Source organism: Podarcis tiliguerta, assembly GCF_965153285.1.
Source record: "Podarcis tiliguerta genome assembly, chromosome: W".
In the NCBI taxonomy this organism is placed as follows: Eukaryota; Metazoa; Chordata; class Lepidosauria; order Squamata; family Lacertidae; genus Podarcis; species Podarcis tiliguerta.
The window spans coordinates 19,426,813-19,451,288 of record NC_139552.1 but is presented as its reverse complement, the minus strand read 5'-3'; the positions used below and the strand labels follow the sequence as shown (position 1 = coordinate 19,451,288).

Below are 24,476 nucleotides of genomic sequence, written 5' to 3'. Positions count from 1 at the left end.
GGTGACACCTGGCTTGAGAGCAGTACATGTGAAAAGGATCTAGGAGTCTTGGTTGACCACAAACTTAACATGAGCCAACAGTGTGACGCGGCAGCTAAAAAAGCCAATGCAATTCTGGGCTGCATCAATAAGAGTATAGCATCTAGATCAAGGGAAGTTATAGTGCCACTGTATTCTGCTCTGGTCAGACCTCACCTGGAGTACTGTGTCCAGTTCTGGGCACCACAGTTCAAGAAGGACACTGACAAACTAGAACGTGTACAGAGGAGGGCAACCAAAATGGTCAAAGGCCTGGAAACAATGCCTTATGAGGATCGGCTAAGGGAGCTGGGCATGTTTAGCCTGGAGAAGAGGAGGTTAAGGGGTGATATGATAGCCATGTTCAAATATATAAAAGGATGTCACATAGAGGAGGGAGAAAGGTTGTTTTCTGCTGCTCCAGAGAAGCGGACACGGAGCAATGGATACAAACTACAAGAAAGAAGATTCCACCTAAACATTAGGAAGAACTTCCTGACAGTAAGAGCTGTTCGACAGTGGAATTTGCTGCCAAGGAGTGTGGTGGAGTCTCCTTCTTTGGAGGTCTTTAAGCAGAGGCTTGACAACCATATGTCAGGAGTGCTCTGATGGTGTTTCCTGCTTGGCAGGGGGTTGGACTCGATGACCCTTGTGGTCTCTTCCAACTCTATGATTCTATGATTCTATGATTCTACAAGGTGCTGGACTAGATCATCCATTGGTCTAATCCAGAAGGACTGTTCTGACATCCGGGGTGGACTGGAGGCAACTCCAACTTGCAAAAAGCCCTGGAACACCAAGAATTGCAGACTCCCACACTCGCAAGCAAATGAGCTATTGCTTCGCTCCTTAAACCAAAAGAAAAAAACAAACCCACGTCCAGTAGCAAACAGACCAATGAAAGTTGCATTTTTGCGTGGGTAGGAAGGGTGTCATTTTCCTTTGGCTGATTTAGGTCCTCGGCTTTTAGACTCCAGAACTGGCACAAACAGGGATGGAACTCTGCTTCAGTTCAAAGGGAGGTATGATTGGCAGGCAAGGTGACACAGCCAGTTATGTGGAAGGGAGGAGGAGGAGGGTGGGGAGGTCACAAGGGAGGAAAGAGCTCTGCACCTCAGCTCGGAATTCTTTGGAAGAGTGGAGGGGAACAGAGGAAACCTTTCTTCCCTATCAGTCTCTCCCCCCCCTCCTTTTTCCTTTTCTTTTTTCTTTCTTTTCTAAGAATATGCTATACGGAATTTCCGAGGGGGAAATTCGCAAGGGATCTCGCCTTCCCCAGAAACCCCTCCACATAGCTAGGGCGTGAGACAATGAGCTCAAGAAAGCCCTTTCCTTCCCCTGTCGCACCAAGCACCACATCTTTTTTTATGAAGAAAAGACCCTGCTTCCCTCTTTCTGGTATGAAACCGTATCAATATGAACGGGGACTTGGGCATGAACTCTGTATTTACATACTGCTGCGTATAGCCCAATCAAAAGCATCAGATTTGGACTGCTAGCCAATAGTGCTTAGCGGATAGCGGCCTCTAGTGGACAGAATCTTTCTTGTACCGCTGCCTGTTTCTGTTCTGCAGAGCAGCGGAGCTTCGCCAGCTTGACTGAGCTCCTGAGTGGCCGCCTGCTGAGAGAACAATGGACTCAGTCCATCAAAAGCCCATTAACTGGTTTCTATTGCCCAAAGTGATCCTTTGTTGCAAGAAATCTGTCAAGCCACTTCCCTTATGGACTGCCGGCTTAGGAAAAGCCCCTCACTTCAGAAAATCCACCCCCTGCATCAATTTCCTCCATTCCAATGCCATTCTTGCCCTTAAGGAAAGGACTCTTTCCCCCTCTATCTCCCGCCATAATCCCTCAAGCGTGAGGACACGTGTACACCCCGCCCCCCCCCCCACCCAGGGAAGTGCCCAAAGATGACAATTACTGAGCAGTTAGTTGGCCAAAGAAACCAAGAGCCCATCCCCAGACTTGTCCCAGGGTATGGATGTGCAGGAGGTGGCGTTGCGGTCTAAACCACAGAGCCTAGGGCTTGCCGATCAGAAGGTCGGCAGTTCGAATCCCCGAGGCTCCCTCGGCGGCCAATAAGGTGAGATGAGCGCTGCAAACCCGAGTCGGTCACGACTGGACCTAATGGTCAGGGCTCCCTTTACCTTTAGCTTTACTTAAGAGGTGCCTGGACATGTTTGCCTGTGTTAAGCTTGTACTGAGTGAGAAGACATGACTCAGTCTTCTATAAAAGTATAAAAAGAGTTTGCTCACATTCTGTTCACAATCGGATCCCAGAAGGCAGACTTAGCTTAGAAAAGTAACATACACTTGAAAACTATTCCATAAGAAGACAGTCCCTTTGTCCTCTCTTGGCTGGAGGCCAAGAGGGCATCTTTGGCTAAAAAGATGTTGCTTCTTCGATGCATGTGGTGAAAGAGAGAGAGAGATGGCTGCTCTGCTCTGTGCTTTTCTCCTTACCTGCACAGGTGAGGCCACACCCACCTTGGGTCACATGTAGAGGAGGTTTGTCCCAGCCCAGAAGGAAACAGGAAGTTTACCTGCTGGCTGGACAAACATTCCTCCCCATGTGTAAACATGTGCACTCTAGGAATGTTGTACTTGACTGCTCTTGTGTTTCACATCCCACAAGAGCATGTGGTGGGCCGGACTATATTTTGAAAAAACATAGTAGCCTCACACCCGGGAATTTTCCTCATCAATGCCAACTCACCCATAGAGGCAGAATAGGAAGCCAGCCCTCCAGGACTTGCTCCTCTGCTGTAAACATAGTTAAAGTTGAGCTGCAGCTAGTAAGACCAAGCACTGGGCGCCTCTCACAGAATCAAAGGCTAAAATTGGGTCGAGTGCTTCTCTCCAGAATCTCTTTCCAGGATTATGGCTTCACATGCCTCCTTCTAATAGCAAATTCATCTGGGGAGACCCGGCAGACGGCGGCCAAACACATTGACTTCTGGGTTGAGCGCCATCGATCATGGCGGCTCCCCTCTGAGCAGCGGAGGGGAGAGCTCCGAAAAAACAGTGTTCTACCACTACGGCGACGCGGTGAACCCCTGGAAACGTAGGCGGAGGAAGCCTACGTCCGTGGGACTCGGCGGGCACCATTAGCGCTCCCCCAAAACTTTTCTGGGGCTCGGTAAGAGCTCCGGAGTGCAGCGGGGGTTGGCGCCGTGCTGAGAGTCAATCGCTTCTTTTTCGGAGTGACGTCGCGCAGCTGTGATCGGAGCAGCGCTCAATTTCTTCTTGAACAATTTGGACTAAAAAGAAGGATCCGTGAGTAGGAAAAGTACAAATCTTTGATGAAATTAGGCAAGAATTGGGACTTAATTGGACTTAATCAGACTTAAATAAGTAACGTAATCTGACACCGAAGCGGGAAGGTTTAAACAGGAAGTCAGCCTTCCGCCTGTAAATAGTGGAAAGCAAAGACTGGAGGACTAAAACCCTGTACAAATAAGGACTGAAAGGGTTGAAATCCGACTTCTTTGGAGAGAAGTTCCCCCCTCGGGAAGCAGGGAAAGAGGGGGGAGAGCGTGAAATTCTTTTTGCCTGCGTTAAAAGGAGTTAAGCAACATCAAAGTTCACTGCCTGGACTCCCGGTCCTGACCTGTCAAAATTGAAAGTGAAGTTTTGGGGACTGTGAAAGTGCTTAAAGGAACTTTTTATTAGGATAAGAGAACTCTATTTGAAACTGAGAGTTGTGGATACTGTGAAGGAACACTATTGTTACAAATTTGCCGTGAAAGGAGAGTGGGAGACATATTATCTTTCTATTATAAACGCCTGCTAAGTCCCCCTGGTGGACATTGAGATAGTTACAGAGTAACAAAGTAACTGAGGAAAATTCCATTGTTTCCCTTTGAGCTGATAAATAAGTTGCAGCTGCAGAGTAACCTTGAAACTGTTGGCTTATGGCAGAGGAAAAGGGGAAAACACAGCAATTTCAAGACAAAACAACAAGATCTGGCAAATCCTTTCACACAGGAAGGAGGGGATCCTTTCCGGAATCAACAGGAGGTGCCTCTGTTTTACCTAAGGCAAAAGGAATGTCTTCAACAGAGGACCTTATTACAGCAGGATTTGCAAAACTACAAGGATCAATAGACAAATTGACAGAAGAAGTGGCAGAAACAAAAAGACAAGTTGCAGAAACAAAAAGACAAGTCGCAGAAACAAATAAAGGAGTAACAGAGGCTTCTTTCAAAATAGATCAAAATACTGCAAGCATAAAACAAAATACAGATTCAGTTAAGGAACTACTGGAGGCTTCGGCAGAAACAAGAAAAATTGCTGAGGAGGCAAAGGAAGCTGCAGCAGCCACAGAGGAGAAATTACCACCGATGAACAAGCAACTTGAGGACTATAGAGCAAGATTTTCTATGATTGAGTTGAAAGATAAACAAACTAACCTGAGAATCAGAAACGTGCCAGAAATTGAGGAAGGAAGCCTGCGGGACCTCCTTACACAAGAATTTGAGAAATTTTGGAATTTGGAATCGGAAAAAGAGGAATTTAAGATTCTAAGCGCGTTTCGACTGGGAAAAACAAGTAAAAGAATTAAAATTAGAGACTGTTTGGTTACGTTCAGAACCAAAGAAGAAAGAGATAAGATTTTGGGACTACACTTTCAAAAACCATTGGTAATTAACCAATCCAAAGCTGAAATTTTCAAGGACATCCCAAAACACCTCTTGGACCTCAGGTCAAATTATAAAGACTTGGTTATCCAATTGAGAAAAAACAACATCATCTTTAGGTGGGAATTTCCGGAAGGGCTCTCTTTCAGCATCAAGGGAAGAAAGATAAAAATAAAATCAGTGGAAGACAAGGACACATTCTTAGAAGTCTACGAGGAGGATCTACGGAAAGGAACTTTAAAAGTAGCAGACCCATCGGAGTCATCAGAGGAAGGAAGTGAAGACGTGACAGGAGCAAAACCGAAACGGAATCGGAAGAAAAGGACACCGCCGGATTCGGCAGATAAAGACAAGACATTGGGTGCATCTGGAGGAACATAATAGAACAAATTCATCATGTCTCTGCAACTTTTAAGTTGGAATTGCAACGGTCTAAACTCGGTTCGAAGGAGGAAATCGATTTTTCACATCTTAAAAAAAGAACAATTGGACTTGATTTGTTTACAGGAAACACATGTGACTAGGCTCCATAGGAAAATTCTAATTAATAAAAGATTGGGCCAAGAATTTATTTCATCTGACAAGGTAAAAAAAAAGAGGAGTAGTAATTTATGCTAAAGAGAGCCTTTCACCAAAATTCATCTTTAAGGATGAACAAGGAAGATATTTGGCAATTGAAATACAGTATCATGGGCAGAAGTATTTGATAGTAGGTGTTTATGCACCAAATGAAGGAAAATCCAAGTTCTTTAAGAAGCTGCATGAGACATTGAATGACTATTTGGAGTACAATGTGATCTTGATGGGAGATATGAATGGAGTTGTTTCAACAAATATGGACAAGGCACAACGACAGGTAGTCACCAAAGATGGTAGACTACCGAAAACTTTTTTTGAACTGACTGATAACTTGGACTTGATCGATATCTGGAGAACTAAAAATCCTTTAGGAAGAGAGGGAACCTTCTTTTCTGAAGCCAAAATGACCGAGACACGAATCGACCAAATTTGGATTACTAGACGACTGGCACCGAAGATAAAAAAAGTGGAAATCTGCCCAAAGACTTGCTCCGACCATAATGCAGTAAAGATGGCAATGAATCTACTACCAATTGGCTCCTTTAGATGGAGAATGAATGACTCTCTTTTTAGAGATGAAGAAGTAAATAAAAAGGCCCAGAAAACTCTGAAAGACTATTTTGAGATAAATTTGAACACTACGGTGGAGAAAAGAACTGTATGGGACGCAAGTAAAGCTGTTATGAGAGGGTTCTTGATACAACAAAATACGCTTAAAAAGAGATTACAAAAGGAAAAGAGAGAGAAGATTCTGGAAAAGATTAATGAGGGAGAAAAGAGATTGAGAACAAAACCAAAATCACAGGAAATCTTAAGAGAGATTAAGTTATATCAAGTTGAATATATGCAAATGATAAATCAAGAAATTGAATGGAAGATTAGGCAAATGAGACAGAGAACTTTTGAATCGGCAAATAAATGTGGAAAACTATTGGCATGGCAAAAAAAGAAGAGACAAAAAATGAATACAATAACAAACTTGGAAGTGGAAGGAAGAATCATACAGAACCCAGTTGAAATAAGGACCGCTTTTCAAAAATATTTTAAACAGCTTTACTCTCAGCAACCCCAGAAGGAAGCAGATATAGAGGAATTTCTGAAAATGAATGGGCTACCGAAAATATCTCAAGAAAGTAGATTAAAATTGAGCTACAGGATAACAGACCAAGAGGTTGAGAGTGTCATTCAGAATATGCAACTGGGCAAGTCCCCAGGACCTGATGGGCTGACTGCTAGATATTATAAATCACTGAAAGACTGGTTAATTCAGCCATTGAAAGAAGTCTGTAATGACATACTACAGGGGAAAAGAGCACCAGAAACGTGGAAAGAAGCTTTTGTCACACTTATACCAAAGATAGAGTCTGAAAAACATCAACTTAAAAACTACCGCCCTATATCATTGCTCAAGGTGGATTACAAAATTTTTGCAGATATTTTGGCTAGAAGATTTAAGAAAGTTCTAATAGAGGAGATTCATAAGGACCAAGCAGGCTTTCTCCCAGGAAGACATCTATCAGACAACGTGAGGAATATAATAGACATTTTGGAATTTTTACAAGAAAAAATAAATACGAAAGCAGTTTTGATATTTGTGGATGCGGAGAAAGCCTTTGACAATATTTCTTGGAGCTTTATGAAGAAGAATCTCCAAGGTATGGGGGTAGGCCAAGAATTTGAAAATGGTATAGGTGCAATCTATTCTGAACAAAAAGCTAAATTAATTGTTAACAATGTCGTGACTGAGGAGTTCAGAATAGAGAAAGGAACACGACAAGGTTGCCCAATTTCCCCTTTGCTTTTTATATCAGTCCTGGAGGTGTTGTTGAACATGATTAGAAAGGACCAATTGGTCAGAGGGATACAGGTCGGAGTTAAACAATACAAATTAAGAGCATTTGCAGCTGATCTAGTTTTGACATTGCAGGTGCCAGAATCCAGTGTGAAAAGAGTTTTAGAACTGATTCAGGAGTTTGGTCGATTGGCAGGTTTTAAACTAAATAAAACAAAAACAAAGGTCTTGGTAAAGAACTTAACAGAAATTGAGAAAGAAAGGTTTCAGAATGAGACAGGTTTGACAGTAGTGAAAAAAGTGAAATATTTGGGAATTATTATGACTGCTAAAAATGGGAATTTATATAAAGACAATTATGATAAATGTTGGTCGGAGATAAAGAAAGATCTAGAAACATGGTCTAATTTGAAACTCTCATTAATGGGTCGTATTGCCGTGATAAAGATGAATGTATTGCCAAGAATGTTGTTTTTATTTCAGACATTGCAGATTATAGACAAAATTGATTGTTTCAAGAAGTGGCAAAAAGACATATCTAGATTTGTCTGGCAGGGCAAAAAGCCAAGGATAAAATTTAAAATATTAACTGATGCAAAGGAAAGAGGAGGCTTTGCCCTGCCAGATTTGAAACTATATTATGATGCAGCAGCTTTTTGCTGGCTAAAAGAATGGCTACTTCTCGAAAACAGAGACATTTTGGATCTAGAAGGATTTAATAATGTTTTTGGTTGGCATGCATATCTATGGTATGACAAGGTTAAAGTGCATAGAATGTTTAAAATTCACATTGTTAGGAATGCATTGTTTAAGGTTTGGACGAGGTATAAAGATTTACTTGAAAACAAGACTCCAAGGTGGTTGTCCCCAATGGAAGCAAAAGCATTAAAAAAACTCAATATGGAGGCCAACTGGCCAAAATTTTGGGAGATTCTAGAACAAGATGGAGAAAAATGGAAATGACAGAGTTTTGACAAATTGAAAAATAGAGTTCGTGATTGGCTTCATTATCATCAGATAATGGAGGCTTATAAAATGGACAGAAAAATTGGCTTCCAGGTGGAAAAATCAAAATTGGAAACAGAATTGCTAGAACCCAAAACTAAGATTTTGTCAAGAATGTATAACTTGCTGTTGAAATGGAATACACAGGATGAGGAAGTGAAATCAGTGATGATTAAATGGGCACAAGATCTGGGTCATAATATAACGTTTGCTGACTGGGAACGGTTATGGACCACTGGTATGAAATTTACGGCATCTAATGCTTTAAGAGAGAATGTTATGAAAATGATATACAGGTGGTACATGACACCAGTCAAGCTTGCAAAATTTTACCATTTGCCCGATAATAAATGTTGGAAATGTAAAGAGGTTGAAGGTACATTCTTTCACCTTTGGTGGACGTGCCCAAAGATTAAGGCATTCTGGGGGATGATCTATAATGAGCTTAAAAAAGTATTTAAATACACATTCCCGAAGAAACCAGAAGCCTTTCTCCTGGGTATGGTCGGCCAACGGGTGCACAAGAAGGATAGGACATTCTTTATGTACGCCACAGCAGCAGCAAGAATACTCATCGCACAGCATTGGAAGACACAAGAGCTACCCACCCTGGAAGAATGGCAGATGAAATTTACCGACTACATGGAATTGGCAGAAATGACCGGCAGAATCAGAGACCAGGGAGAAGAGACGGTGAAGGAAGATTGGAGGAAATTTAAAGACTATTTACAGAAACATTATAAGTTTGATGATATTGGATTGATGGTGAATGGTTATTAGTAAAAAAGTGAATAGAAAAAGACCCAACATTTTTCAAATTTAAGGAAATGCAACTATCTATTATGTATTAAAATTACTAGGAAATCAAAAAATGATAGAGGGAAAGAATTTGCAGACAGAATACTAGATTTGGAATACAGAGAAGGGAGGTCTGGGGAAGTCGGAGAAATAAGTTAATGCAAAGAATGTAAGAAGACAAAAATTGTTTTCAATATTTTTATTTTTTGTATTTAACTGTTTTTGCGTTTGTTTTTTGTTGTTTTATGTTTATTGTAAAACCCAATAAAATATTATATATATATATAAAAAAAAGAGGGTGCTGCTCCACAAACCTTAAAAAGCACCCTCTCCAATGGCATGGCACTTGGATGACCCTGTGGTTCTACCCCTGGGGCTGAGGGTGATGAAACAATTCCTGAGACAGCTAAAGTGCTGGTGGTGAGAAACCCACTTCAAATGAGACCAAACACGGGCTAGAGCTCAACGCCGAGCCTACCAAGTGGCAATAGCGATGGTGAGGAGGACCATTGTTGCTGGATCTGTTGGTGAAAACAGTACCAGGAGACTCTTTCAGGTGGTTCATAGTCTAACAGAAGCACCTTTGCCATCAGGGTCTGATACAGAGTCCAAGATCTCCTGTAATGACTCCTGTCATGAGTTTGCAGATAAAATTGCTTAGGTTTGGAAAGAGGTAGACTCCACCAAGGTAGGAGGGTGCCAGAGCTCTGCCTAGTCAGAGACATAGTATGGCTTGCCAGTTCCCGGGGCCACGTGGAGGAGGGGGTAGGAGGGAGGGAAACAGACGGAGTATGCATGCGCATTCGACTGCCTAATGGCATCCACATCACCCAGGGGATCACAGCCACAGAGATAAGAAAAGAAGAGCCACCCCATTGTCTGGAGAGGTCACTTACCTGATCGCATGGACAAGCCGTGGTCATCGGACCCCAGTGATGGAAGCGTGAAGCTGTATTGAGGCAGCACCAGGTGCTGAAATTGTGCACCTCTAACAATTTTGTGCCTGGGGCAACTGCCCCTTTGCCCCGCAGCCCACTACGCCACTGGGTCTAGTCAAGTTGGATGGGATCCATTGCAACCTGCTGCTTCTGAGGATGTGGACAGACTTGAACGAGTGAAACCTACCATCTGAAGAAGTGATTGTTAAACTGCTTATTAAAAAGACATAGTTGGGGGACTTCCGGGTTGGCGCTTCTGGTAATGGCGTTTCGGAGGAATCCACTCCTTGGAAATCAGGGTCTGATCGCCACGGCGAGGCGGAGACCCGCTAGGAACCACAAGCGGAAGAAGCTCGTGGACTTGGGATTCGGCAGGTACCTTTTGCGCCTCCCCTACTCGCAGGGAGACCCGGTTTCGGGGCTCCGGAGCGACGTGGGGTGAGCGGCGCGGTACATTGAATCAACCACTTCTTTCAAGGAGTGAAGCCGCATTGCTGTTGCCAGAAAGCGCCGACTTTTCCTGTGGACATTTGGACTCTAAGTAAATATTCGTAAGTAAACAGAAAATTGGACTATTTAAACATCAAAATTTGGCATTTGAACGTGAAGGTCTAAACAGGAAGTCTGCCTTCCGTTTTGTAAACAGATCAAAGCAAAGACGTCGCAAGCTAAAGCCTGGGAAAAGTACTCTGTAAAGTATTAAATTTTCACTATTTAAGATATCGAATACCCCCTTGGAAGCAGGAGAAGAGGGGGGAATCTTTTGTGGATGGTTTAAACCTGCGGGAGAGTGAGGGAGACGAGATAATTTACCACTTTTTCGAGCCTGGGATCAGGCTGTCAAAAAGTTTTATGATCTGAGAAAATTAATAACTGGGAATGGAATACATCCTGATGGACGGTTGAATAAGATATATATATAAAATTATATAGAATTTTTATCTTTTATATATAAAAGATATATAGATAAAATTAGCAAAATCCTCCATAAACACAATATCAAAACAGCCTTTTGCACCAACCAAAAAATAGCCAATATCCTCAGAAACCCCAAGGATAAAATTCAGTTGGAAAACCAAGGGGTCTATGAAATACCCTGCAAAGTCTGCCCAGCCACGTACATTGGACAAACAAACAGACGAATAAATGCACGGATCGCAGAACACAAGAATGCCGTCAAAAAAGAAGAAAAAACTTCCTCTCTTTTCCAACACATGAAAGAAACAGGACACGAAATTAATTTTGCAGATTCCAAATTGCTCTTTAACATGGAACATCACCACAAGAGAATAATCATGGAAGCCATCGAGATAGAGAAACACCCTCACAACATGAACAAGCGTGACGACACATCCCGCTTGCCAGACATCTGGAAATTAGCCCTCCCCACAAAATCTGACACCAGATCCAGAGGCACACAGAACGCCATCACCAATCAACCACACCAGACCCAAACCCAGACCCTCTCCACAGATAAATTACAGACACCATCCAGTAGCCAAACCAGGGTGGCACCTCCGGATGCTGCACCCCCCTGCAATCCCTACACAGATCTGGCTGGCACAGGCCACAAAACCACAGCTCGCCCCTATACACGAAGCCAAGCCAGAGCACAACCAAGTGCAGTACAGCCATCTTCTCAGAAAAACTCTTCACAAAGTTCAAGAGTTCAAGACACGAAGGCTTTAGCAACTAATCCACACCTAATGACCCACCTAAGTGGGATTCAGGAAATCACTCAAGAAATCACTCAAGATATCCCTCAAGTAATTAAGGAACAAAAGAAGAAAAGGCACACTAGCCTGGGAACCTCCTCTCTGCCCAGAACATTGGAGGCTATACACCACACCTCCTCAACAGTATTTATAGGAACTCAAACACTGAGATCCTGCTCTGTTCCAGTAACAAGAAGCCGAAAGCACCAGCCTGAAGATGACGAGTGAGACCTCGTCGAAACGTCGCCTAGACACCCCAACTTTTACACGGGAAGACACCCGAGGACACCAAAACCTGCATATATATATATATATATAGCATTGTTCTTGTGGCACTTAAAATGGAGAAAAGTTGAACAGTAACTTTGATACTGGATTTTGATTTGGAATAACAAGAATAGATACAAACAGAAACTGTTGCCTATAGAGGGAGCTTCTGAAACTGTTGCAACTTGTAACTGCGAAGTGGAATTTTCCATTAAGAACCAAGGGCTGTGAAAGAAGCGACCTTGGAAAGTCTCTGGATAAGAATGGGAAAACAAGAAGCTCTAGTGAATGCATTTGAAAAAATAAATGCTCTGTTGGAACAATTACATGAGAAGACGGACTTGACGGTAAAGAAAATGGACACTTTGGGACAAAGTGTATTTGATTTGGAACAAAAAGTGAACATTTCAACAGGAACCACTCAGGATGTGACTCAGGAACCAATTTTGAAATGGCAAGTTCGGGAGAAGAAGATGGATCAAACAAATGTTTTTGTTTTTTCTCTGGTTGGGTGGAGGTATTGTTTTCTTTTTTGCTTTTTGATGTATTTTTTAATTTTTAATTTTTATTTTTTTTATTTTTTTATATATATATTCTGTGCTTTATCTCTTTTTCTCTTTTTCTTCTGTAACTATAAAACTTTTAATAAATATCATTTAAAAAATAAAAAATAAAAAGACATATTTGGACCTGGCCATTATGTCCAATAAAGGCTGCATATTGTCTCCCTGCTTATTTAACTTATATGCAGAATTCATCATGCGAAAGGCTGGGCTGGATGAATCCCAAGCTGGAATTAAGATTGCCGGAAGAAATATCAACAACCTCAGATATGCAGATGACACAACCTTGATGGCAGAAAGTGAGGAGGAATTAAAGAACCTTTTAATGAGGGTGAAAGAGGAGAGCACAAAATATGGTCTGAAGCTCAACATCACAAAAACGAAGATCGTGGCCCCTGGTCCCATCACCTCCTGGCAAATAGAAGGGGAAGAAATGGAGGCAGTGAGAGATTTTACTTTCTTGGGCTCCATGATCACTGCAGATGGTGACAGCAGTCACGAAATTAAAAGACACCTGCTCCTTGGAAGAAAGGCGATGGCAAACCTAGACAGCATCCTAAAAAACAGGGACATCACCTTGCCAACAAAGGTCCGTATAGTTAAAGCCATGGTTTTCCCAGTAGTGATGTATGGAAGTGAGAGCTGGACCATAAAGAAGGCTGATTGCCGAAGAATTGATGCTTTTGAATTATGGTGCTGGAGGAGACTCTTGAGAGTCCCATGGACTGCAAGAAGATCAAACCTATCCATTCTGAAGGAAATCAGCCCTGAGTGCTCACTGGAAGGACAGATCCTGAAGCTGAGACTCCAATACTTTGGCCACCTCATGAGAAGAGAAGACTCCCTGGAAAAGACCCTGATGTTGGGAAAGATGGAGGGCACAAGGAGAAGGGGACGACAGAGGACGAGATGGTTGGACGGTGTTCTCAAAGCTACAAACATGAGTCTGACCAAACTGCGGGAGGCAGTGGAAGACAGGTGTGCCTGGCGTGCTCTGGTCCATGGGGTCACGAAGAGTCGGACACGACTAAACGACTAAACAACAACATTATGTCCAATTATTGTCCAGTCTCAAACTTTCCATTCCTGGGCAAGGTGATTGAACGGATGGTCACTGAACAACTCCAGGCATGTCTGGAGGATAATGCAAAATATAGATGTCTTGGTAAAATCTCAGGATATACTATAAATAGGTCCAAATCAGAGTTGATGTTATTAGGAAATATATATTTTTGTTCAACTGTTTAAACAATACCAATTTCATACTTGTACAGAAAATGTTAATTATCTAGGCACATTACTAGCATGAGGTTTATCAGCAAAGTATTCCCCTCAGCTCTTCCTCCTGACTAGGCGGCTTCTGTGGGAGAAGAGAGCTGTCACGTGCCTTGCCCGCTACCTTTCTAACAACCCAGCTGACCTCAGTGCATTTTGACCTTTCCCTCAGGCAGCAAAATGTTTTAGGCTGGCCTTGGGCATAAGTACTCGCCAAGTTGGAACGTTTTGTTTCAGAACCCACTTGCATAAATTAAAAAAGGAAAAGAAGGGAATGCTTTTTTTAAAAAATGATGTGCCCAGAACTCCTTTCTCTGATCAGTGAGTAAGCCCAAACAGCTCCCACACATCTGGCCTTAGGACTTCCAGAGCGGATGTGTGATCCCAAGCTATTGTTTGACATGCCATATTTTTCATTTCAGCATTGGAGTGCTCTTGCAGAGATTGTCCCTTTGTTCAGAATGTCACAGGCCCAGAGTGAAAAACTGACACTCCCAATTTCAAGCTCAGGCCCTCCAGGTGTTTCTGGACTCCAGATCCTATAATCCCAGACCATTGGTCATGATGGTGATGGGCATTGGAGACCAGCAAAATCTGGAGGGACACAGATCAACTCTGAGCCAAAAGATTGGCTTTTGCTATTTTTGGACACCCTTGGTCATGAGCCAAGTGTGATTCTCGAACTGTGAATGCTGACATTGCCAAATCCATACAGGCCCTTTTCATCTCTCATGCTCAGGAAGTAGCAGCCACAGCTCAGGAGAGGATTTTTCATTTGCTCCTTTTCCATGGGGTGGGGAAAACTCAACACTTTTAATCTTGTCTTATTTTTATGCAAATTGGGTGGTCCAAAAGAAGGAGACTTATATCTGCACCCTCTCTTTAGCACAGATGGCCTGCAGGAGAATCTCCTGTCCTTAAAAGTAAAACTGAACTTTTTTGGCAGTGCAACTGCAGGGAAGGCATTGTCTGCCACGTTTGCATTGAAGGCAGAGCTTGGGGGGGGGGCAGGAATGTTCAGCAGAGGGCAACCAAAATTATCAAGGGGCTGGAGCAACTCCCAGATGAGAAGCTAAAACATTTGGGGCTTTCTAGTTTAGGGGGGAAATGAGTAAGGGAGGACACGGTCAGGGGTACACGCATAGTGTAGAGAAAGTGGAATGCTCACAAGGCTGAGGGACTAGGCAAGACCAAGGCTATTTCAAAACCAGTTTTTAGGTGCATGTAGCTTTGTGCTCTATAGCTTTTAGCCCAATATTGATTGATGGGGAATGTGTGGGAATGTTCTGGGGTGCAGGAGAGGATATATTGTGAGATTATATCCTAATCCAACTTGTGCTAACAAGTTCCCAAAATATCAGCAGAGTTTATAACATTCCCCCTTTTAAGTTCGCAACGGTAACGTCTGCACAGGTTCGATAGAACCTCTACAATAATTACTCTGGTAATTTCCCCCTTTTGATCCCTCTTAAAATACAAGACACGATACAGTCTTTATAAAAGTATAAAAGAGTTTACTCGCGTTCTGTTCACAATATGATCCCAGAAGGCAGACAGGCTTAAAAAGGTAAAATACATTTAGAATCTATCTTATAGGAAGATAGTCCTTTCCTCCTCTCTTGGCTGAGAGCCAAGAGGGCATCCTGCTTCTTCGAAAAATGAAGATGAGAGAGGCAAGAGGCAAGAGAGAGAGATGGCTGCCTGCCCTGTGCTTTTATCATTTACCTGCACAGGTGAGGCCACACCCACCTCTGGTCACATGCGGAGGAAGTCCGTCCCAGGAAGTTTACCTGCTTGCTGGACAGACATCCCTCCCCACGTTCGAACATGTACACTCTAGGAATGTTGTCATTGACTGCTCCTGTGTTTTACATCCCACAGAATGGAGGCTTATTTTGGGATGGTTTGTGGTGCACAGCCCTGTCTTGTCTTGTCCTCTTGTGTGTGAGTGTGTGTGTGTGTGTGCTTCCAAGGGCTTTTTGCTTGTTCACCGGGATCCTTCAGAAGGAAGAGACAAAAGAGGAGTAGTGACATTTTCCTGCAGGTACCATCTTATCGGGGGTCCCTTCTCTGCTATCCTTTCAATGCCTACTTCCTCTTCCTCTTTCAAGAAGCCTTCTAAGTAGAGATTTTTCTTAGTCTGCTTCTGTGTAGGAACTGGTTTTGGATGTTTTGGTTGTTTAACTGTTGTGTGTTTGCTTCCCTGGACTCCTTAGGGAGGAAGGGTGGGATATAATGATGCCGAGTAGTGCCTCCTGCCCATACCTGAAGGTTTTGTGGAGGACCCATAGCCTCAGTGTGTCAGCACCTGCATTGCATGCAGAAGGTCCCAGGTGCAGTCCCTAGCACCTGCAGTTAGAAGCTCAATGTAGGTAGGAGCCTCTCTCTGCCCAAGACCTTGGAGAGCTTCTGCCACTCAGGCTGAAAGTGGGCAATACTGGGCTAAATGGATCAATCAGGTTTAGGATCAGGGACTTCCTTCTCTTAAATGAGCTACCTTCCCAGGTGGATGAGCCCCACTGCTTGTCACTTCCCTCTACAGCATGGGCAGAAACCACCTTCTTGACTGTTGGACCCCCTAGTGGTCTCATCTGCTCAATTGACCGGAGCCTGGCTGTCAGGGCTGATTCAGCTGCAGTTCAGCATCAAAACTCAGAGATGAGCAGTAAGGTGGACTCTTTCTTCAGAGAGACAAAACCCGACAGAGAAACTCCACAGGCAGGACTAGCCCCAGTTGCCAGAACGGAGGATCTTAGCCTCCTCCTAAGGTAGGGCTATCATACATCAACAGCTTCTGGGTCTTGCTTTAAGAAGCTCAACAATTTTGGGGTCTTCCTAAAAATAGCTCCACAGCTTTCAGGGTGTCTTGGTTACTACTTTTAGAAATATGGCATCCCTATCCTAAGGCTCCTCCTCAGTCGGCTGACTTCCCAACAGTCGTGGAGGGGCTCTCTGTGCCTTTTGTTCTGCTCCATGTAATGCCTCCCTTGTTCCTGGGGACAGAGGGGGGGGGGAGGGAACAGTGGACATGGCAGGGGATCTGTTGCAGCCTCAGCCTCAGCCTCCACCACCACCTCCTCCTCCTCAGCTGCCTCAGTCTGCTTTAAACCTGTTGCTTGTTTAGCCTCCAATCCATCTGCTCCCCCTTCTTCTTCTTCTCCTGACCTGTCTCCTGCATCCCACCAGCAGTCTCCTGGCTTGGAGCCTTCCCACTTTGATGCTTCCCTAGGGGGGGTTCCCTGGCTGTAGCCTCCCACCATTCCTCCTCCTCTAGCCAGTACCCGACACTAGCTTTGCATGCAGGGGAAGCCCCTAACTCACGGAGGGTTTGAGACCCATCAACTCCCCTCACCTGGTTAGCCTGCCAGTTGAAGCCATTCCTGGGGTGTGGCTGCTGCTGCAGGCTGACAGTTTCTAAGAGCCGCAGGTGAGAGCTGTAGTGACCAAAGGTGGACAAACTACCCCAGAAGGAGCACAACGTGCCCCCCACCAGAGGTACTACCCCTCCCCTCGCAACCTTGAGTCATGAAGGACAGAGGGTGGAGAGTTGAATGTGTGTAGAAATCAGCCTCCCTTAGGAAACCAAAGTTTACATTCATCACTCCACCCACTTTCACCTGTGGCCCCTTCCACCACAGGCACACGGCCCCTGGAAAGTTTCCCAGAGGAGAATATGGCCCTTAAGACTGAAAAAGAGTCCCCAACTCCAAACTAGTGACGAACTGCCATTTATGGCTCCAGCTGGATGTTGAAATCTCCCTCTAAGCTCCTTCTCAGATCCATGTTCGCTTTCAACAACTGGCTTCCTCCTGCAGGTCAAACAGTCCCCTCAGTACAAGGACCCATTGTTTCTCCATGTGCATTTTCAGCAGCCTCCCATGTGACTGCCAGTGATATCATTTTTCCCATCCTCAGATTTTGCCCCACCCCCGGCAGCCTAAAATTCTCATTAGCTTATATATAAAAAGGAAATAAGACATCTCCAGCTGAGCAAGACCTGGGATTTCCCCCTCTTCAGATAGCTCTGGATCTTCAGCTGCAGAGGAGAATTGCCCACAGTCCTTTCAAAATTTCCAGTGTATTCGTAGGAATGTCACCTGTCTTGGCAAAAAGTGGGACTCAGTATAAAGCAGCCTCCTATTGTCCCAGCAACAAGCCTTTGCCACGCACAGAGGACTCCTTTCAGACATGAAATAAATAAAGCTGCCCTGGAAAGGGATGCTGAAAATTAGAAAGCCCTGGGACAACAAAACACTCGGACACAGTGCCTTTAAAGCACGGACCTGGGCCTAGGAAGCATGGGGCACCAGGTACCTGTGGCTGAGCCTTGAGAGACTGCTGTCCAAGGTGCTGAAGGGATTGAATACAAAGATGCAACTGTTAGCATGTCAAGGGGCATGATGGTGCTTTGAATGTATAAAGCAGATGCGGCCTAACTTGCACAGTTGCAGAATGAACTGAACTGAGCTGGAAGAAGCAGGACTACATGGGATGTAGAACGCTATACAGGAAATGGCTCGGGGTGGCCCACTGGGAGAGGCACATGATGCAAAAAGCGGCAGTTTCAACCCATTCATGGGAAACAGAGCTCTGAAATCCTGGAGAGCAGCTGCTGGCTGTGGCAAACCATAGAGAACTAGATGGCCCAGTGGTCTCACTCTGATTTCAAGCCAGAACACAGCTTCAGCGCCCCCAGGGCAAACCAATTTTTAATTCCCCAAACTCTTACTAATCAGAGTTTCCTTTTTAAAGCAACAGTAGTTCAAAGCATTGACTAGGGGCTTTTCAATCTTCAAAGGCACTTCGGATGCCTTGACTTGCAATCCTTACAACAACCCTGCAGAGCAGTTCAGCGTTATCTCGAGTTGCAGAATAGCGAGGCGCGATGCCGAGGCGGACGCAGGGTGGCCCACCTAAGGAGTTCATGGTAGGGGGACCTAATGAGGCCAAACTCCGTCTTTTGCTCTTATTTCACCTGTGTCTTGGTTCTCTGTTCGCAAGTGTTCTAGTGACTTTCAGGTAACTTGGAAAGCATGGTAATGATGTCTTGGTTCTGAAGAATGAGATTTCCCCCAGTCTGACTTCGTTATCCTGGTGATGATTCAGCTAGATGTTGTACACGCTGACCATATTCCAGAAGGGAAGGTTTGTTGTCTTGGCCTTGCTTTGGCTTACTGAGATCTGTCTTCTGCCTATAGGTGCTCATTCTAAAATGGATAATTGTAACGTTTGACTTCATTGATCAGAAGGAAAATATGAATGCTCTCTATGGTTTCTTCTTCCGCTTCTTACAATATGAGAAATTGGTAAGATAAAAAGGAATGTGTTATTTTGAAAGAACTCGCTTTCATTCTGACATTAACCCAAATCAAACAATAAAGAGTACTTTCCAAACACACAACAGGACACCATGTGAAAAGTGGGGCCTTAAAAATACCTCTCCCATTTCCTTCCTTTTCCTGTCTTGTTCCTTCCCAATGGGCGCTGGTCGCAGTGCCCCCCGGTGCGCGGCATGTTCAGCCAGGCAGCTATCCGATGTCGATCCCGCCCGTTCCTCCCTCCACCCACCTCAAAGACAGCCGCGCAGGCAGCTATCCGATGGAGGGAGGGGGGGAATCCTGTTCTGCATAGCTATCAATTCGGGTGTGATAGTCTTATGTTTGCATACTTATGGGAAAATAAAACTACAGTGGTTCCTCGCAAGACGAAAAGAATCCGTTCCGCGAGTCTCTTCGTCTTGCGGTTTTTTTCGTCTTGCGAAGCAAGCCCATTAGCGGCTTAGCGCTATTAGCGGCTTAGCGGATCAGCTGATAAGCGGCTTAGCGGATCAGCTGATAAGCGGCTTAGTGGATCAGCTGTTAAGCGGCTTAGCGGATCAGCTGTTAAGCGGCTTAGCGGCTTAGCGGCTTAGCGGATCAGCTGATAAGCGGCTTAGTGGCTTGGGAAAGAGGGGGGGGGGGAGGAAAAAAACCCCGCAGGAACTTGCAAGACATTTTCGTCTTGCGAAGCAAGCCCATAGGAAATTCGTTTTGCGAAGCACCTCCAAAATGGTAGACCCTTTCGTCTAGCGGGTTTTCCGTCTTGCGAGGCATTCGTCTTGCGGGGCACCACTGTAATATATTTTAGAGCTTGTATTTGTGTGTATTCATGGTATCATTTGTAGACCCAGTAGATGGCAGTGTGGTGTGGAGAGTGTTTTTGGCAGCTCGTGAAAGGATAGAGGGAGGAACGTTGACCGTTCAAAGGCACTATAAGCAATATATATATATATCTCCACATTTTCCTAGCTACGTTTCCCCATAAAAGTATACACTTGAATACATTTGAATCAAATACATTTGGAACAAGTGATTGTTACATTTAAGGAACATTCTCTAGGCGATGAGTTTGGGGGAAAATACAAAAACCCATTCGGATACATTTGGATACATTTAGAAAAGTACAGCATTTTGAGGAAAAATACATTTGAGTCGAAAAATACATTCAGATCCATTCTTGAAGTCAATGAGAAAGATACAGCAAAAAGGATACAATTTGATACAGCAAAAAATGATCCATTCCCCAAGGCAGCGTTGACCTTCTTGTAGGGTGTGAAGGCAGAATACGATCTATTTGATATTGGTAGGGTCCTTCTCCTTCATTCCCCTCTCTGACCCTGACTCTCTTACGACACAGGGACCATCCCAGAGTGTGGGCACAACTTCTGCCGGTCCGGCCTGATCCAGTGCAGCGGGGCAAAAAGGAGGCTGGCTTCCTGTCCTCAAGGCCGAGTTGGAGTCCAGAGAAGGAGCCTCGTCCGCAATCGGCAATTGGCTACCTTTGTCGAAGTAGCCAAGACTCTCAGTCTTCCAGAGGGAAAGGAGGAGTCTGTGAGAAGCACCAGGAGCCCCTGAAACTCTTTTGCAAGGAGGATGAAGCCCCCAGCTGTGTGGTTTGGGGCAGATCCAAGAGGCACCAACACCACGAGGTGATTCCTCTGGAAGAGGCTGTCGAGGAATACAAGGTACCTTGAGGGGGAGAAATAGCTGTGTATTCTTCTTGGCAGGTGATCTTCTTAATTCTCAGATCCAAAGTAGACATGGTATTCATTGGTGGTTGTTTATTACCTTAGAAGCAGCCAAGGGGAAGCCTGAGGGCTGCTGGGATGGCTGGGAGGAGGGAGTCTCTCTGCCAGGGGGGCCAAGGGATCTTCCCTTGAAATACAGCAGCTTCATGGGACCATGGCAGGGAGAGAAAGGGTTAACCTCATCCACATCCCCCAGCAAGGTTGCTTTGTACATATTTTGAACACTACAAATGTGAATTGCACATACACAACTAAGTCCATGTCTCCTTTGGCTAGCAGGATGCCTCCTCAATACCCTGCAAAGCAGAGAGCAGAAAGGGGTCGGCTATTCTCTCCAAGGTTTGTGTGTTCATCATGTTGACGACCTTTCTCCCACTTGGCATAAGGATCATTGGTATTTTGTGTTGAAACAGAGGCCTGATTGCTGCACCTTATGGTGGATTTAAACTCTGTGAGCGTAGTCATGCCTTAGCCCTTTGAGAAGGATGCTGCAAGGAAGGCAAGGGGGGGGCAGCCTCAGACTTCCAACATATGCAAAACCATGATAAAACATTAAAAACTTCCCTAAAGGCTGTATAGTTACTTATCTCCTTGACATCTGACGGGAGGGTGTCCCACAGGGCAGGTGCCACTACTCAGAAGGCCCTCTGCCTGGTTCCCTGTTACTTCGCTTCTCACAGTGAGGAAACCGCCAGAAGGCCCTCGGTGCTGGACCCAGATGCCTGGGCTGAACAATGGGGATGGAGACACTGAGGCCATTTAGGGCTTTAAAGGTTGGCACCAACACTCAGAATTGTGCTCAGAAACGTCCTGGGAGCCAATGCAGGATGCAAAAGGATGGTTTTGCAGTTGCTCATAGTGTCGGGGTATATTCTGGTGGTTGTTAACAGTTTGTATGGATTATTGGTACATATAACATTGCATATTGTAGGTATGGCTAACCTGTGGTCTGCCAGATGTTACTGAGCTGCAGTTCCTGTTGGCTCCAGCCATCATGGCCAGTAATCAGGGATGATGGGAATTGTAGTTCTGCAGCATTGTGAGGGCCACCTGTCTGCTGCTCCTGAGTTAGAGGATTTTCCTGTCGTGTGATGCAGCAAAGTAATTTAAGATGACATGGGGCAAAAATGCACAAGCATCCTGTACCTTTAATAAGTGTGTATAAGATAGGATTTCAGCAGGTATACCCCTTTTTTTGCACTTGGCTAACCTCCTAGTAGGGACGTGGGTGGCGCTGTGGGTTAAACCACAGAGCCTAGGGCTTGATGATCAGAAGGTTGGCGGTTCGAATCCCCGCGACGGGGTGAGCTTCCCTTGCTCGGTCCCTGCTCCTGCCAACCTAGCAGTTCGAAAGCATGTGTAAGTGCAAGTAGATCAATAGGTACCACTCCGGCGGGAAGGTAAACGCCGTTTCTGTGTGCTGCTCTGGTTCACCAGAAGCGGCTTCGTCATGCTGGCCACATGACCCGGAAGCTGCACGACGGCTCCCTTGGCCAATAAAGCGAGATGAGCGCCGCAACCCCAGAGTTGGTCACAACTGGACCTAATGGTCAGGGGTCCCTTTGTTGTTGTTGTTGTTGTTTAGTCATTTAGTCGTGTCCGCCTCTTTGTGACCCCATGGACCAGAGCACGCCAGGCACCCCTGTCTTCCACTGCCTCCCGCAGTTTGGTCAGACTCATGTTTGTAGCTTCGAGAACACTGTCCAACCAGGGGTCCCTTTACCTTTACCTTTAACTTACTAGTACTTCACCTTGGTCTTCCAGCACAACAGTGGCTGTTAATAGACTCCATTGTCAGGCAACAGGGGGTCTTTTGCTTCTCTGCTGATTAGCGATTTCTTTTTGGCTTTAGCTAAACATTCAGCGTACCCAAAAGACAGCTTTTGCTGATTTCACAGAGGGAGAGATCAAGTTCACCCCGACGTACAAATTCGACTCTAAAACAGATCCTGCTTGATAGCTGAGCCTTTGTAAGTAAGTCCTCTCAATCATTCTTCTGCAAGGCTTGTTTGTTTTTCCTAGTCTGCTGAGATGCTAGTAGTGGCCTGCCTTTCCATCCTCCTGAGCAGGCTAGTCAAAAATATATTTTAGACATGGCTTTCTGCTAAGCCAGCTGTTGGAGGAGGGCTAGAGTTGAGGGCTGGATGGACTTCCTTTCCTCTGCAGCCAGAATGGACACCAAGCCACGGAGGAAGAGAGAGATCCAGCTCTCCTTCACCTGCTCACTTTGCTTGCATGGAATTCCGGGTTGCCAAAGAAGAAGAAGAAGAGTTTGGATTTGATATCCTGCCTTTCACTCCCTTTAAGGAGTCTCAAAGCGGCTAACATTCTCCTTTCTCTTCCTCCCCCACAACAAACACTCTGTGAGGTGAGTGGGGCTGAGAGACTTCAGAGAAGTGTGACTGGCCCAAGGTCACCCAGCAGCTGCATGTGGAGGAGCGGAGACTCGAACCCGGTTCCTCAGATTACGAGACTACCGCTCTTAACCACTACACCACACTGGCTCTCACCACAAAGGCTGCTAGGCGAGTTGTGAAATGCAAGGCTGTGATATGTTGTCTTCCTCAAGCCATCCCTGCTCTGGAAATGTTTTGGCTCCTTTCCCCCACATTTGTCCTGATAACCAGCATCCTCTGTTTCGTGGTGTGTATAAGCGGTGTTGCAGTTCCTTGAAAGGTGCAGCAGGCTGAATGAGAATCCTCTTTGTGTCAAGGAAGTCTGGGAATTAGACTTGGTGCAACCCCCTGCAATGTAGGAATCCAAACTGGGGGAGGTCAGAAATTCATTCTGACCTGGTAGAAGGCAGCTTTTGATTTCCTAACAACTCTCTCCATGAGGCAAAATGCCTGCACACCTGCAAGGTCCGCCCCTTCAGAAGTTGGACTCCCAAGCCCCATCATCTCCAGCTGTTGACCGTGGTCAAGATCACAGGCCGTGTGTGGAGCCAAAGTTTGACTGTGTGAGCCTTGTGTGTTGCCTCAGCCAGTCCAACAGTCCTGGTGTCTCTCCTGTCTCCTTGTAGTGGGAAGTGGCGTGTGCCAGCATGGTGTGAGCCAATCCTCTGGAGAGGAGGCAGCGTGAATCAGCTCAGCTACCAAAGCCACACGGAATTGAAAAGGAGCGACCACAAGCCCGTCAGCTCCCTCTTCCTCACAGGGGTAACACCTGCCCTGGCCAGGGCTATCGTCTATTCAGGGTTTTTAGTTGCCTGCTATGTGGCACCTCCTCGAATCTGGGCAGGCCCTGACCAACAACCAGGCCCCTTTCCACACAGCTCCTCCTTGGCCAATGACTTCCGGTGCAAGGAGTGGGCAGCTTTGGGCTCTGTTGAATCCCTAGGCTTCCATTCTCCACTGTTCTGAGTACACGCTGCTCCTGCAGGCATGGCAGACCACATGGGCTGAACTGTATACCTTAACCGTTGGCTCCATTCATGCAGTGGAGCTTGTGTGGTACTTGGCTTGGAGCATTTGGCTTCAGCCCATTGGCTCTGGAAGTCACAGCCGCTGCCATCCTGGGGAAGCTCTCAGAGTTACAGTACTTGCCTCTTTCAGGGCTGGGAACAGGGGGGTGCATCAGGCCTTTCTGCTCTTAACTCATACCCCCCCCCTTTCAGTCCATAGCCCCAACAAATGTGCTCTGCCCCCCCCCCCATAGGTGAAGGTTGTGGCTGACCGACGGTACCGGAAAGTGTTTGAGGATATTGTTCAGTTGATGGACAGGATGGAGAACGAATTCCTTCCCTCCCTGGAGGGAGGTAAAGACGAATAGGATCCTCTCCAACCCCTTAAAGAGGGTTTGCTGCAAAAAGACCAGGGGG

The 24,476-nt window shown here is 45.4% G+C and overlaps 1 protein-coding gene across 1 annotated transcript in view; it reads left to right on the top strand.

Annotated features, from left to right (window-relative positions):
- The window catches only part of LOC310668769 (inositol polyphosphate 5-phosphatase OCRL-like), a gene marked incomplete at both ends in the record, with an annotated part of 229,188 nt that overhangs the window by 198,158 nt on the left and 6,554 nt on the right, over nt 1–24,476 (top strand). The window contains 3 exon segments of the mRNA XM_083422100.1: nt 22,509–22,612; nt 23,679–23,814; nt 24,314–24,424. Coding sequence (XP_083278226.1) covers nt 22,509–22,612; nt 23,679–23,814; nt 24,314–24,424 — 351 coding nt within the window.